At 42.3% G+C, this 16,512-nt stretch overlaps 1 protein-coding gene across 1 annotated transcript; it reads right to left on the minus strand.

Moving 5' to 3' along the window:
- Positions 1 to 229: 229 nt before the first annotated feature.
- LOC125347572 (putative serine protease 47) lies at positions 230 to 1,381 on the minus strand. The gene has a single exon (XM_048340583.1). The coding sequence runs from the start codon at positions 1,379 to 1,381 to the stop codon at positions 230 to 232; it is 1,152 nt and encodes a 383-aa protein (XP_048196540.1).
- Positions 1,382 to 16,512: the final 15,131 nt, after the last annotated feature.

The raw sequence follows: 16,512 nt of genomic DNA on the forward strand, positions 1-16,512 counted from the left end.
TATAAGAGCTCTACTTTTGAACTTTTTAAAATGTTTAACTTTTTTAGTGACGTGATAAATTTTATTTGGCTTGGGATTTTTTTTTTTCCGGGTTCAGTTTGAGGAATGGCATTTGATGGACAGATAGGGGTGAAAGAAGCCGTGTAGATGAATGCTGGGCTGGAGATAGGGAGGGAGGGAGAACTTGGAGAAAGGGTCTGAGCAGAGAGAAGGTCAAGGGACCCACGAGTTACCACAGAGCCTGCTGTGGCACTATGAAGCTAAATGGCAGCAAGAGCCATGTCTGTGCAGACACAAGGGTGCTGCGGGACTCAGCTGAGTCCGTAGGCCTCATAACTGCGGAAAAGTTCATGTGAGGCTGGATGGACAAATTGTGCCTGAAAACCATGAGCCGCTTGACTTTATAGATCCATTCAGTGAAGTAGGATACCCTGGTGAAGACGCTGGGGTAGACCGGATGACGGCAGTCCAGGCCCCAGCTCGCCAGGCCTACCAGAACCCAGACATTGGAGTGGAAGCAGACAAGGGGCCCCCCAGAATCAACCGGGCAGATGGACTTTCCTGTCGAGAAGTCCCCCACACACAGCATCTCTTCATGCACATAGTCGTTGTCGTGGCCAGATCTTTGCCTAAATAAGGTATTACAGAATTTATTCTCCACCAGGCCCACCTTACCCTCCTGCAGTAGGAAGGGTTGCAACAGTTTGGTGTCCTCCGAAAGCTTTCCCCAGCCGGTGATCCAGCAGGACGACTGGTGGGACAGCTGTACGTCTGTGGACGGGAGGCACACAGGAACCACGTACGACGTGAAATTCACAGGCCGCTTCAGCTGCACCATGGCAATGTCACTGCCGTAGGGATGAAACTTCTCGAACGCTTTATGGGTAATAATCTGGCGCACGGGGAGCTTCTGCGTGTGCGAGGTTTGCTGGTACAGCTGGTTGTTTCCTAATAGAACGGTGTAGTCCTGTGGGCTCTGGGATTTGTTGAGGAAACAGTGGGCTGCAGAAACCAGCCAGTGGGCATCAAGGAGGGCAGCTCCACAGAGGTGTCGTTCCCTAAAGAGTAGGCTAGCTTGCCAGGGCCACTGGCCAGCCACTGCATTCTGGCCGCCAAACACCTTTCCTATCCCTTTGGGCTTTCCACACACTCGGTTGATGTCCTCCCTGAGTCTGTCATGGGGCCGGCTTAAAGAACCCCGAGGAGTACCTGCCATGGCCTCCCAGTCCTCTAGCGCTCCCGGGTTTCTCCATTTGACCGGCAGAGGAGAGGTAGAGGGTCTTAGCTCACTGGGCGGCCTGGTAAGAGTGGCCTCGGGAGTCAGGGGCAACAGCAAAAGCAGCAGAGGCCAGAGCAGGGGCCTGGTCCCACCTGAGGTCATCGAAGTTGTCATGCTCATCCCAAACACCAGGATTTCAGGGAGAGGACCCCAACCCTGCCTTCACCCAGACCTGAGCTTTGTCTACTTGAGCTGAGAGTAGATCTCAGTCCATCTCAAACCCAGTGACTTCACAATGGATGTCATGACTCCCAAGAAAAGTTAATCACCTACATGACAAGCTTCAAAGGCTCCAGAAAGTCATCCCTTTCCCAGTCACATCATCTTCCCACATGTGCTAAAAATGTACTTTCTCTACTTCTTGAATGGTGGCTGAAATTCCACTATTAAAGATTTTTGCCACACTTTGACAATAAGGAAGAAAAAGGATTTTTCCCTTATCTTTATATTTTTCTTTAAGTAAGCGCAAACAGGAAATGGCATTAGCCTTTATCAGTTAGGTATATACTCATGTACTCTTAGTTATGCATCCTTCTCCAAGAGCTACTTCTACAGGTGGCAGGGAGCCTAGAGAAGACTATGAGGTGTATGCCTGGGGAAAAGCAGGGACAGGAATTGGAGTCTGGATCTTTGCCTACTGTAGTTGTCTTCTCAGACCAAGAGATAGCCCAGAAAAATGCTAGGGTTAGGAAAGATGGTTTAAAAACCACCCATTTATTGGGCATTGTCATTATGAAAAAGATCTCAAATTTCTGCTCATTGCTTCTCAATTCCATAATCAATGATGTCATACTGAGAGCTTGAAATCAACCATGATAGTATTTATACCATGAAAAGCGGCAAATCCTATATATCAGGACTTCATTTCCTTTTCAGACAACCAATTTCCCAGCACACCACTATCACATAAGTCTCCGTGATTTGTGATAGGAGACAGTCACAACACTTACCCACACATCGTGAAGTACTGTCATAACCTTAATATTCTTTTCCTCATAAATATAGTCCTCTAGAAGGAATTCAGTAAATGAGTTCACTCAGAAATATTTACAAATGTAAGAAAGAAATACATGACAATTACTTCGGGTTCAATACATCATGTCTCTGATTCCACACAAAGAATTTGTCCATCATATCATTACAAGTCTAGACTCAGGCCAGAAGGATCTTGAAAACTATTCACACTTATGGCATAAATAAAGAGCAACTAACAAGTGGAAGGTAGAGTGCCGAAGATGTTCATAAATAGAAAGCATAAATACAATAGGATCTCAATAAGAAAAGAAAAAGATCAGAAAAGAAGATGGAGGGGAGGAAACACAGGAAAAGAGGCATCGAGGATAGAGGACATAAAGGTAAATAAGACATCAACCAAAATAGATAGCCTTGCACTTAGAGATAATAAACATATTAAATAATAAACACAAAAGCATTTATTCATTCAACAAACATATACAGTGCTGAATGTATGGGAGGGACTAAGCATAAAATATTTACCATGACAAGATTCATGCCTCAAGCACTATATAGTTTAATGGAGGAAAGACTCTAGTAAATTATCATTTAATATTGGTGAATACTATCATTTATTAACCACTGAGTGATGTCAGCCATGGAGAAGATTCTACCCCAACCTTGGGTATCCTCAGAGGTAACATCTAAAATAAGACCTGAAGAACAAACAAGCTGCTTGAATAAATAATTCAAAAAGTAGATAGAGAGGAAATTAAGAAGAAAGGTCTGGTGGTAGGTGAAAAAAGACAATAATGATTTGAAAGTTCCAGCTGGCTGATTATAGTGTCTAACAGAAAAAGGCCAGAGATAAGAGTCAAGCCAGGTAATGATGCCTTACATAGCATTCTTGGACCTAGACTTTGAGAGGAAAGAGGCATCACCAAGTCATGACTGGATAAAAATACCATTTGGGGGATTTGTTTGTTCATTTTATCCCCTGAATGGCTCTGGAATTTATCCACCTCTCTCCATCACTCCTTTCCTCCCTCAACAGGATTAACACTGATGCCTCTAGCAGGTTTCCTCACCTTTGCCCTGTCTCACCTAGAAACAGTGTTCCTCAAGGATGACAGTAAGGACAACTGGAGAGTGAAACAATGATCATATCCAAAATACTGTTGTGGCAAAGAAGAGAAATGAGTCAGTTTGAGAGCTATTCAAGAGACAAAATTAGCAAGATATGTGGGTTGAAGGAGACAAGAATTAAGGAGTTCCCAGGTTCCTGATATGGGCTGTTGGAAGGGTGGTGGTACTACTGACTTTGAAAAGGACATGAAACAGAAACAGGTCGGCTGGTGGTAGATCAGAAGTTTTAACTTTGAGCTGAGGGTGCTGTAGTATATCCTGGGAAGAGATGTGTAATCAAAATTTATTAGAAAAACCAAGGGAGAAATTACCCTGATGTATAGTTTTTATATGGTGAAGAGTAAATAACATTGCATCTCTTCATCTACTAAGTAATCAAGTGAGACATGAGCATAAACACACAAAAGTAACATGTTATCTTTGATCATGAACACCTGTCATATTTGGGAAACATACATTGCTCATACTTCATGTCTGATTTGAAGAGAATAGGGTAATCAGTCTCCAGGGTGATTCCTAGTGATTTTTGCCAGGTGGTGCTCATGTCTTGTTTAGCCCTCCCTTCCACTGAATGGGGATGGTTATTTTGTCTTCTAAAACTTCTGTCACCCTCTATTATCAACCTCTGGACCTCTCCCTCTGTGGCAACCATTTGCTCTCCTGGGAAGTTACCAATGACCCCCGAATGGTAGGGAGCTGATGCCTTTTGTCAACAACCATCTTAGGAGCCAGTCCTTCTGGCCTACTCCAGCACCTCCAGATGTATGACATCTCCAAATCTTAACTGTAACCACAAGAAAAATTCAGAATACAACTGCTCATCTACACTGCTTCTAAATCCCTAATCCACAAAAACTGGGAGGTAAATAAATAGTACTGTTTTAAGCCACTATATTTTGAAGCCAATGTGTTACACATCCACGGATAAATTACACAGAAAATTACCTACCATGCTATCTATTGCACATATATTGGAGAACTAAAGGTCTCCCCTATGGTGCCCCACCTCACAAAAGCTAAAGCAGCAGCTCTCACACCTGAGCATGCAGCCGAATTATCTGAAGGACTCAATGAAGTACATACTGGATTCCACCCAAGAGTTTTCTATTGTAGGTCGGAGTTAGAACTCAGTCATTTGTCATTCCAGAGGGCATTCTGGGGACTTGTGTGCTGATGAGTGAAGATGTGGCCATGAGATGGCAGTAACACCTAGCAAGGTTTATTTGGGCTGCATTTTGATAAGTTTGTAATGAAGAAGTCCCTTTGCAGCATGTGATCATCTACAGGCCACACTCTAGAAGGGGAGGAAGACAAGGGAAGGGAAGATGGATTACCTTTCTCAGTGTCCAGCAGGTCAATGAGCTCAAGGGCAGCAGCAGCTCCCAGTCTTATTTATTGTAACAGGATTTCTCTTATCTATTGCCAACAGATGTTGAATGCAGTTTCACAGGGTATACAAAACAAACAAAGTCTAGGTAGCCGAAGAATTGACTTACCTGAACCATGTTTAAAACAACTATAGAAACTGAGTTTGGAATGACAAGGCTCCTGAGTCACTGGGCCCAGCCTCTTAGGAGGAAATAAACAACACAGTCCATCACTGGCCTGTTGATATGACAAAGTCTCCAAGTAATATGGATGCTTCCAGTCCAAGGACACTAACCACTGTTGACCAGGAAGGACAAATAAAATGGGTTTCTTGTGCACCAGATGACTCTGGAAAAGACCACAAACTCAGAATCCTCTCCTAAACAGCCATATCAAATGGAATCTCTTCCCTTGGAGGGAAACAAAATGAAGGAAAGGGAAATGAATACAACAGATCCTCTGGCCTTGTGAAAGGAAGCATTGGGAGTGAGGCATAACTGTCTTTCCCCTTTCAATCTAATCCAAGATAAAAGATTATGCAACCTAAGAAAACCAAGTTTTCATTGGGACTTCCTTTCCATCACTGAAAAGAATGAACTCCAGTAAAGAATGTCTGGTTTTCTACACACAGAAACCAGTGCTAACAAACTATGGTAGTTTGCCTATGGATGGCAAAAGCTGCTTATACATCTTTATCTAATTAAGTAATCTCTCACACACACACACAAAATGTTTATGTTACAAGTGTTCTAAACATATTTCCCTTAAAGAACAACAAGAAAGATATGTTTTCAGTATGGTAAAAGAAATGTACATTGAGATCTAATACTGAAATGTTTTTCCTTAATCAAGTTTTTAGCTGCTTTTATTTCTCCCTTACGACATGCACATCTCCATAATCATCCCTATGCTAATCTTAATGACCATATGTTCTATACATTAAAAACAGCATTGGGTGTCATGACATAAGGTGAAATAAGAGCTGGGAATAAAGCAAATACAATATTTTTCTTCCTAAAAATAACTTACATAAGAAAACCCGGTAGTGGCAAAGCAGCGTAGGGCATGGGAAATACAATGTTTGCTAGCCCCCCCCCCCCGGCAAGAGGAGTAGTCATAATAAAATTAGAGTACGTGTCTATGGTAACATGGACAAAGCGAAGCCGTCCAAAAGAGGGAATGTGAGCTGTTGTGCCAAGTTGCAAGACCACCCCCAAGAAGACCACCGAGATTCAGACACTCCGAAATGCAAAAGCAAGGCAAGGCTTTATTTAACGAGCTGCCAACTCGGGCCTCGTCCTACCCACCGACACAGCGGAGGTTAGGAGGAAGCCTCGAGCTGTGATTACACAGGGCTTATAAAGGCAAAGAACAAGGTTACAACAATCAGCTGTGCAAGCAAGATTAGAACACAGGTACAAATCTGATTGGCTCAGGGTTCGATTCTAAAATGGGGTTCACGGGGTGGGGCCTGACTTCAAAGTCTGGCACCTCATTTCCCCCTTTTTCTTTTTGGTACCTTGGGAGCCAATCATGGCTCCATTCTGTCCATTTCAATGGCTTGCATGTCTAGGGGATGATATAGAGGTAAGGCATGGGCCAGTAGGGCCCAATGTAGTAACCAAAGGGCCTGTCACCATTTCTTACAAGAATAGTCTCTGTACCTCTGTTTTGCATACCTCTAGTTTATCCTGCCTCATCTTCCCAAAAACAACTCTGGTCCCTTGATTTTAAAGGGGGGCTGATGGGTGAAGATCATCCATCTTCTGTAACTTCTTCAGGCTGACTCAGGGGCGTAGACCTTACCTAGCCAGGAACCTATAACGTTAGTCTCAGTCTAACTTTCTTTTCTTGAGGCGAAGGTGAAGCGGCTGAGTTGGGTGCTTGGAGACCTCCCATGTTCCATCACGGTAGTTGTCATCCAGGGCAAAGGGGTCAGCTGGCCTGGCGTGGAAGCAATGAACCCAAGTGGCGATGCCGTCCAGGGTCCCCTCCACCGTGGTTAATCTGTTGATTGGGGGTATTGGCAAGCTGACAGGCCTTTAACAGATCTCAATAAGGACACAACACAATCTCAGGTCTACAAGCTTTCTTTCCTAAACAGATGTATCAACTTAAAATTCTTACTGCCAGTCAGGGCTTTGAGTAAATGCAGGGGGTGAGATTTTAATCTATCCTCTCATTTAACAAACTTACCCTTACCAACCACTATCACATATGACTGGCAAATTCCTGCCCAGTAGACAGACATGGGCACTGGAAAGGCATGCTTATGAACTATTCTTCTAGGACTTCCCGGCTTTAACTTTTGAAAGGCCAACAGTAGTGACTCTAGGATCTGACACCATCTCTGCCATCCAAGCAGTGGCTTACTGCCTCTGGATGCTCCATCACTTTTGTCCCAGGAGGAGTGACTTTCGACTTGGACTCAGGGCCTGAGTGCTGTCCCTCAGCTCTCCAGCTCAAGACTAGCACCGTACCACTTTTGAGCTCCACACTACTCCGTTCCCAGCACTCTGCTGGCTGATTAGAGACAAGTCTCTCACAGGGACCTTTCTTTGCCCGGGCTGGCTTCGAACCGCAGATTCAGATCAATGAGTCTTATAAGGGGCCACTTTACTCCAATTATAAGCAACAAGGTGGTCCACACAGAAGTAGTTTTTAAGCATGCTCTCTTACCTGGAACTTATTAAGGGTCAGTATTAGATCTTGACAAACTTGTAGGAATCACCTGTGCTTCTCTGTGGGCCTGCTGGAAACTGTTACAAAAAAACCTACAAAGAAGCTGGAATGGCAATTAAACATTTTGGTAGCCATAATTCTCCTTTTCTCACTTTGCAATAATTATTTAGGACAATTTTACTTCCAAATTTCTTCCAAAAGGCTACAAAAACAAAACAATTAATACAAAAGGAGGAAAACACACAGGCCTGAGAACAAGAAAAGCTACGAGTTGGAGATCTCCCAAGCTGGCCCACAACCTCCTACAAGGGTGCAGAAGGAGTGGACCCGAGTTGGCCCACAACCTCCTGCAAGGGTGCAGAAGGAGTGGACCCGAGTTGGCCCACAACCTCCTGCAAGGGTGCAGAAGGAGTGGACCCAAGTTGGCCCACAACCTCCTGCAAGGGTGCAGAAGGAGTGGACCCGAGTTACGAGTTGGAGATCTCCCAAGTTGGCCCACAACCTCCTGCCAGGGTACGGGAGGAGTGGACCCAAGTTGGCCCACAACCTCCTGCCAGATAAGCAGAAGGAGCAGACCCAAGTACAAGGTGGGCGGGTTGAGTCTCGTTTAGGAGGTCCTCCTGGTCAGTTCCGGCCAAAAACCAAACTGACTCGCGCCCTACAAGCAAAAGCAAAACAGACAAATTACAGGACAAGACAAATGAACAGTGCTGTTTTCTTACCTTCGGAGTCTGGGATCTCGGGGTCTCTGGGGCTATCCCGGACGAAACCCCAAATGTTGTGCCAAGTTGCAAGACCACCCCCAAGAAGACCACCGAGATTCAGACACTCCGAAATGCAAAAGCAAGGCAAGGCTTTATTTAACGAGCTGCCAACTCGGGCCTCGTCCTACCCACCGACACAGCGGAGGTTAGGAGGAAGCCTCGAGCTGTGATTACACAGGGCTTATAAAGGCAAAGAACAAGGTTACAACAATCAGCTGTGCAAGCAAGATTAGAACACAGGTACAAATCTGATTGGCTCAGGGTTCGATTCTAAAATGGGGTTCACGTGGTGGGGCCTGACTTCAAAGTCTGGCACCTCAAGCAACATCCATTTGCCAAACATAGTTGGCCACTAAACCTCGAGGGTTAATGCCATTGGAGGGCACAGGTAGGAAGGTAGTACAGCTGGGACAAGTTTTTACAATTTGACGACCTGCCTCACGTGCAATATGAAAATGCTGACATAAGGCACGACTGTACACTGCTTTGCCACTATGGGACGTCCTAAACATATTAAAACTGATAATGGTCCAGGATATGTCAGACGAGCTTTTCAAACTTTTTGTAAATCTTACCAGATTGTTCACTCTACAGGAATTACGTATAATTCTCAGGGTCAAGAAATTGTTGAATGGGCCAACGGTCTGTTAAAACACCAAATTTCTAAATTAAAAGGGGGGTAATTATACCCCTTCTCTCCTGTTAGTATTCTTTCTCACACTTTATTTGTACTAAATTTTTAAAATTTGGACTGTAATGGCCTTTTCGCAGCACAGCGGTTCTAGGAAAAGAGAAAAGAGAGAGCAAAGAGCTTTTGCCCAAGTCAAATGGAAAGATCCTTTAACAGGCACTTGGCACGGACCTGACCCAGTATTGACATGGGGTCAAGGACACGTTTGTGTTTTTCACAGGATGAAAATGATGCCCGCTGGTTACCTGAGCATTGTGTTAGGATTGTGGAAGCTCATCAGAATGGCACAAGCGCTGACTCACTGGGCTTACGTGTCAGATCCACCGATTGTACACCCTATGACTTGGGAAGGAGCTGAGGTGTTCGTTCATGTCAACAGATCAGCATACGAAACTAATTCTCAATTGATGGACTGGTCAGGAGCCAATCTCACCAACAAGTACAACCCAGATCTTTTTCAACTCCACAGACAAATAACTGGACTAGAACAAGCTCCGCCTCTGGACTCTGAAGTGGCAAAAACTGCAGAAGAACTCTTTGAACAATTTCAACACTATATCCCTTCCTTGACTAATGTTAAGGGGCTACCAATGACATTGTTTGGCCTGGGGATACTTTCACTAATGGGTTTCCTATGCCTTCCTTGCATTGTACGCATATTGCAAAACTCTTTGAGTTTAGCCAGCCAGTTACATAAGATCAAGATCCAAGTAAATGAGTTCCTCCCTCCCACCCCCGAGAGGAACTGCAGCCAGAGACGGGTAAGAGGGGGTGCTGGTCTGACTAACCTAAGACAGGGCCTTCAGCTTTGCTCTGAAGAAGTCCCCAATGACAGGTAAGGCAGACAAGGCGACCCACCTAACCTAAGACGGGCTGGTTCGCTTCTTTAAAAAATACAGGGGAGATATAGGGAGCCAACAGTGATGATTATCTCAAGGGTGTGCAAGGTCATGGCTTAGGGAGCCAACAACAAAGTTCATCCTATCTCAAGGGCATGCAAGGTCATGGCTTAGGGAACCTACAACAAAGTTCATCGTGACCTCTGGCTATGTTGTTATCTCAAGGATGTTCAAGGGCATGGCTTACTTGAAGGACAGCACTGATCCAGAAATGTTTTATTATGTCCACAAGAGTCTGTTTTATGTAAACCATTCAACCTTATCTTGTTTTACTGCCTTTCCTTACCAACTTCAGGGCCTTCTTGTTTTCTTAAACTTTAGTTAATCCTAAAAAAAAAAGAAAAGAAAAGAAAACCCGTTTATTAGTCTCAGCTATTTTCCTTTCTCTTCCACTCACATTTAGGGGATTTAAAAATAAATTAGCTTGAAAAATGCAAGGAGAAAAAAACAACAGGGCTCCCTACCCAGCAAAGAAAGGTGTTAGCTTAAGATTTAGTGACTAGTAACATATCACTTTCCAGGATACTTTTACTGATAGATGCTAAATCTTTGTGAGCCTCTTATTCCTTCCTCCTGGCTGAAATCTCCAACTGGCCCAAAGAAGCTACAGCCTCTTAATTCTGTCATGGTTGACACAATTTGCATAAGTACCTGTCATTATCCCCCAGCAAGTACCTCCTTTCCAACCTTGAGCATTTCTTTTGGATTCATTATAATTAAAGAGCCAATGTAGCTATTCAGGTTCACATTGTCAATGACCATGTAATCATCTTCCCTAGTGGCCAAAATTCTTTTCACTTTATGAGGTTACAATTAAATTCCTTTCAGCCATAAGGTCAAAAGAATCTGGAACAGTTAGCCTTCCCTATGACTAATTTCACACCTGCGACTGTGATACATATAAAATAAGACCTCTTAAATAGAAGGTGTCAAATTAAGAAATAATATACATTTGACTACACTTCAGCTGAAGTTAATTAGATGTAAAAATTAAAGACTGTGGATTCTTTTCCTGTTGCTGAAAGTGATGCCTGACACTCCACTTATCAATTTAAGACACATCTGTGTCCCTTAGAAATTTAAAGTAATTTGTAGGTTGGAAGAGAATTAAAATGGCACAAAGAATGGAAGAGTATTATGTGGGAGATTAAGAGAATGTGTTCATGTGTATTTCTTGTAATAACTTGTCCATCACTTTATTTCATTTCTTTCAAGGGATTTCAATTCTTCCAAATGGATTTTTGCTGTTTTTTATGCTATTGAAGACATTCATACTTTACAAATGATTCTGATTACTAGATCTCGATGTAGGGCTAAATGCCGTGAGCAGATGCAGCTAATAGCTTTTTGAGATGAATCAAACCTTCCTGCTTAGTCATCTTAAAATTGACTGAGGACTTACCTTCCTCTCCACCTAAAGTTTTCAGTGATTCTTTTTTTTTTTCTTTTCTTCTTCTTTATTGTCAAAGTGAAGTACAGAGGGGTTAGTTTCATATGTAAGACAATGAATACATTTCTTATCCAACTTGTTACCTCTTCCCTCATTTTTTCTCCCCCCACCCCCCTCCCCATTTCCCGTTCTTCCTCATGAGTTGTAGAGTTGGTTTATATCATATGGTTTTGTAAGTATTGCTGTTGCATTGGTTTGTCTTTTTATCCTTTGTCTCTTGATTTTGGTATTCCTTTTCCCTTCCCTAGTTCCATTACACATCACTCTGCACCTACTAACTGCAGCTCCCAACTCTCTTTGCCTTTGTCCTCCAAGAGTTGCTTTCAGCAGTGAGACTACTTTACTAGAGTGAAACCTGTAAAATGTCAACAACACTTTCACTCTATATCTTAAATGCTTTTAAACCTTTACCTGAAACTTACTCAGGGCTGATACCCCCTTGCCATCTGCCCTTTTCTCTTTTGGAAAGTGAAGAAAACTTTGTTTCCTTGCTTTGTCTTGTACATCTTGGTGAATTCTTCCACACCCACACTGGTCAAAGCCACCAGACAGAACGCCTACTGTGCTGTAAAACACTAGAAGTTAATTCTATTTGACTCTATTTTGGCACTTGTTACCCAGCCTCACTTTTTCCTCACTATATTACCGTTTTATTCTCTAGTAATTACTGTTATGTCCAAGTTGCGAGAAGACCACCAAGAAGACCACCAAGAGCCAGACATTCCGAAATGCAAAAGCAAGGCTTTATTCAGGTGAGCTGCAGATCAGGCCTCGTCCTACCCACCGACACAGTGGAGGTTAGGAGGAAGGCCTCGAGCTGAGATTTCACAGGGCTTATAAAGGCAAAAAACCAAAGTTACAGCAATCAGGTGTTAGAGACATGCCAGGGCGATTTCAGTTAAGCATTCCCAGGCAGTTAGTTAAGCAGAGAGTTTCCTGACTAGCTGGGCCCTAATAAACTCGTTCTGCTAGCCAGGATAATTGGTGGCCTGGGTTTGCTCACAGGGCCTGCTTATCTCAGGTTCGCGTAGTAAAGTGGGGCCTGACTTCAAAATGGCTTTAGTCTGGCTCTTCAATTACTATTCTCTTCTACTGTCATACAGACTTGTTTAGTTTCTATATGTAAAAACCAGGCACTTGATAACCACTGGATCCCAGAGCTGAGGATCATTGTACTTCACAAAAAAAGTAGACAAATTCATTCACCAATAGGATATCTTAGGAATCTATGATAGACAGACACTGTGCTCAGTTCCTGGAAATTGAAAACCAGAAGTCAGTCTCAAGCTGGAGATGGAGCTCAGAGTTAGAATGATTGGTTAGCAAGCATAAAGACCTAGGAATAATCTCTAGGACTAGGATAAAAAGAAACAAAGAAGTCTTAACTTTGCCCTCCCAGTCTATTGGGTATAAGAGCACCCCCACTGAACAGCACATGTGCCCAGACCAGAATTACATCATTAAACAACAGCAAAGTATTAATTCATTGCAGAGGAACCTGAAACTCAGAGAATTGTTTGCCAGGTGAACCACAGACAAATTTATGACAACTGATTTTCCTAACATATTGAGGAAGCTGGCCCCAGAAGACAGAAAATTTAATAGATGTTATCAAGAATGACAAAACATAGATACATTTTGTTCTGTTCCATTCAGGACTAGGTAAAGGGATTTTATACCAAAGAAACAATTTTATTAATCTAAAATAATTTTCAAGTCCTATGTAACATATGCATTCCCTGGGATTTTCCTGGCATTAAGCCTAACACAGACCCATAAACACTAAACCCTAATAATGGAAAGAAATGCAGTATATTTCATGAAACTTTTAGGAGATAATTAGATGTGATCATTTGTAAAGGCTTCAGAAGGACAGAAGAAAAATTATGGATGACAAACACATGAATCTGTGTAATAAAACAACATTCAAATAAAAAACTTCTGAATAACATTCTAGAGACTAATCACAGAGTAGAAAATAATGATAATTCTGAAGTAAAAAAAGACCAAATTACGCTAATTCTATGATCTAAAGGGCAACCCTCTGCCTACTTTTAAATTCCAGAGACCCAGAAAATATGTTGAAGGACCCCAGAAAGACACATAGAATGCCTTAGTAGAGTCTAAAGCAGAAAAAGGATGTTTTCAAATGTGAACCTGAATAGAACTTATAGTTAAAACAACAACAACAAAAACTAGTACTACGTCTGTATGCAAAATGTAAAGCTATTGATGAAAAAGAGATCTGAATTTCTCTAGGATTTTAAGGAAAGCTCAAATTCTTTGTATCAACTGGTGGCTTAAAGTAGAAGCAAGTAGGAAAGCCCACAAAACAAGAGAAGAAATTAAATAAATATAAAGAAATGAGAAAAGATGAACATTCATGGTCTAGACAGGATTCATAAGAGCTGCAAAGATTGATTTTGCATAACAGAGAAAGATTCAGACATTGGAAAGCACAAGGAATGTGTATGTGTGGACATTACTCAATTTGAAAAGTAAACAAGAGTAAAAAGAATAGATACTATCCTCTTATAACACCCTTGCACCTTTCACTCCAACTACTGTTTTAGAAAAAAAAAAAATCTTCCCTTCTCACATGCCATGTGTTGGATTATGCAAAACAGAGCAGGGCTGGTGTCCCCAACATATTTTATTGGTAAGACCTTGAGCTTTGAGTCAGGGCAAGAGCATAGTCCTTCTAGTATTAGATGTGGTCTTAGGCAAGTCACTCAACCTTCTCTCACAAGAGAAGGTTATGAATTCCAACATCCCTGTGCAGTTATTTAAATTATGTGAATTCTTTAACATAGTCCTTGTCATATAATAGATACTTAAATAAATGGTTTCTTGACTTGCCCCTTTAGACAACAGAACAGAGTAAATAATAGAAAATGAACTACCTACAGAAGTACAGGAAAACCTACAGTTTACATAATGATTTATTAAAGTTATGTTTGTGATTATCATACTCATGTTTATTATGTTTTAGTTATCAAGATTTGGATTCTTATAGTAAACTGGAAAGCATTTTTGGACTGGACAACATGACCAAGTTGTATTGCATTTTTAAATTCTTATGAGATATGGCTTCCAAGTAAGATAGAGTAATATAACCAATAATAATGAATCTCATGTCTCTGAGTGGGTCTTAGGAGAAACTAATTTTATGAGAGGAAATGTAGCTCATCACAAGTGACCCCTGCTCTAATGGGTGAAGCAGCAGTACATAATATAAAGACAGATCCCTAGAGAGAAGTAGTGTAGAATATATCTTGAGACCTGCCATAGTCTCTATGACTTACCCTGAACCAAAACATGATCCTGAATAAAAGAAACTATGGTGACTGAGTAAACCACAACCCTCCTGCAGATCAGAGTAACAGAATTTCCTGATTTAGGACCAACTGTTGAAGAGGTGGTAAGACTGGACAAGAGGAAAAGCTAGAGAAATAAGAGCCATACCTTTTTTTTCTTTCTCAGTAACAGCATTGTTTTCAGATCATTTTAATATCTCAAAATGAGTGAGAATCCATAGTAGGCTGCCAATTTATTTGTTTTTATTCCTAACTTGGTGCTATAATTGTTTCTGTGAGAGATTGAACACACCCTTTAAACAAGTAGGAAATTAATTGTAGGAAACCAAAAGGAGTAAGTTCTATTCGAGTACAGAGCTCTCAGCGTAGGAGAAACATTGCCAATAAACAGCCATTCAATAAACAGTTTTCCAAATAAACAGCTGCCCATATCAACAGAAAATGGCTAATTTGGTCTTCAATTTCCCTAAGCCCAACTCTCAAACTGTGACTAGAATTTCTCTGTCTCATTTGGAAGAATATCAGAGAAATCTTCCTCCTATGAGGTTTCACATGATCTCATCAGCCAGAGTGACTGTTACTTCCCTAGAACTTTCTTAGAATTTTCCCAGGTTAAGCACAGAAAGTCTAGCATCCTGAGACATCTCTTAGTCCTGGGGAACCTGGGGTGGTTGATCATACTACATCATATAATGTATTCAAGTTCTTCTCCTTAGATCCTGCTGAATAGGGAACCCTGGGTCTCCACACGCTGGAACATGAGAACAGATTAGACTCCCTGAGCCCCTGAGAAGTCACCATTCACATTGCTGTCTCTTTGTTAATGTTGGGTGGGAGAAGCATTGCCTCATAAAAGGTTTGCTGAGCTGGTGAGGACATGCTGGTTCTCCTCCTTGTGGAAGATGGGGAAAGAATGTGTCCAGAAACTCACAGTTAATTAGAACACCGTACCTATTTAGTTTTGCAATAAAACAGATAAATTCTGCAGCTGAAAGACAAGTGTGGAGGCAAAGCATCTGCTTCACAGTAAGCATAGCTCTAAGTCTGATCAGTGGCGCCTTTTGAAGACAAAAGTTGACCACCTAGCCGCAGGGAGGAATTCATTAACAAGAAACAGGTCAGATTCCATTACTATGAACGTGCACAAAAAACAAGATAGACATTAAGTCTTTTGAATCATCTGGTTGTATGCTGATTTTCCACATGGAGGTGTTCATTACTCTCTCATCTATTGGTCCCAGTTATACCAGACAGATAAATGATGCTGGTGTATTTGAAGTAGAGTGGGGGTTTGCTACAATGAAACGGGGTCCCCCCCCCAAGGGAGGGGATTCCTGGTTCCCCCAAGAGTCCACCACACAGTCTCCAGCTACAAGATGACAAAAAGACAGATTTATTGGGGAAGCAATAAGTGAACAAAAAGTGAATCGACCGGCCTTGGTCGCAGCCCAGACTCGGGAGCCGAAATTGCCGACCACGTTTGCAGGGTCAGGGCCCAGACTCCGGAGCTGGAACCGCGTCCCCGTGTGGCCTTCCAGCCTGGTTATAAGGCAAACATCATAGACAAACTTGCCACACACTGGTGACCAATGAGGATACAACACTTACAGAGCATGCTAGGCCACACGCAGGTGGCCAATAGAGTTACAGTCTGTCTCATAATATCTATTTGAACTAACCTATCATTCTAGTTAGAATTGATGCATGGATTTGGCGAGGTTCACATGATGCAGGTGGGTATGCCTACTCCTAGCAGGTTCTCTTGAAGCTCCCATGCCTCAGGTAGCAATCTACATAACTTATCATAATAAAGGGAGCTTCCCTGAATAGGGTGGGGGAGGGCTTAGTGGAGATGGAGTTGGCTTCTGCTCTAATTTGAGCTGGAGTCAACCTGAAGTCCCTCCACAGTTAATGATGGCACTGGCCAGATCTGACCTCCCTATTACAGTATTGTCATTTCTG

This window comes from Perognathus longimembris, chromosome 3 (assembly GCF_023159225.1).
Source record: "Perognathus longimembris pacificus isolate PPM17 chromosome 3, ASM2315922v1, whole genome shotgun sequence".
In the NCBI taxonomy this organism is placed as follows: Eukaryota; Metazoa; Chordata; class Mammalia; order Rodentia; family Heteromyidae; genus Perognathus; species Perognathus longimembris.

Coding starts and splice junctions, on each gene's coding strand:
- LOC125347572 (XM_048340583.1), bottom strand. CDS start 1,381: ATGACCTCAGGTGGGACCAGGCCCCTGCTCTGGCCTCTGCTGCTTTTG.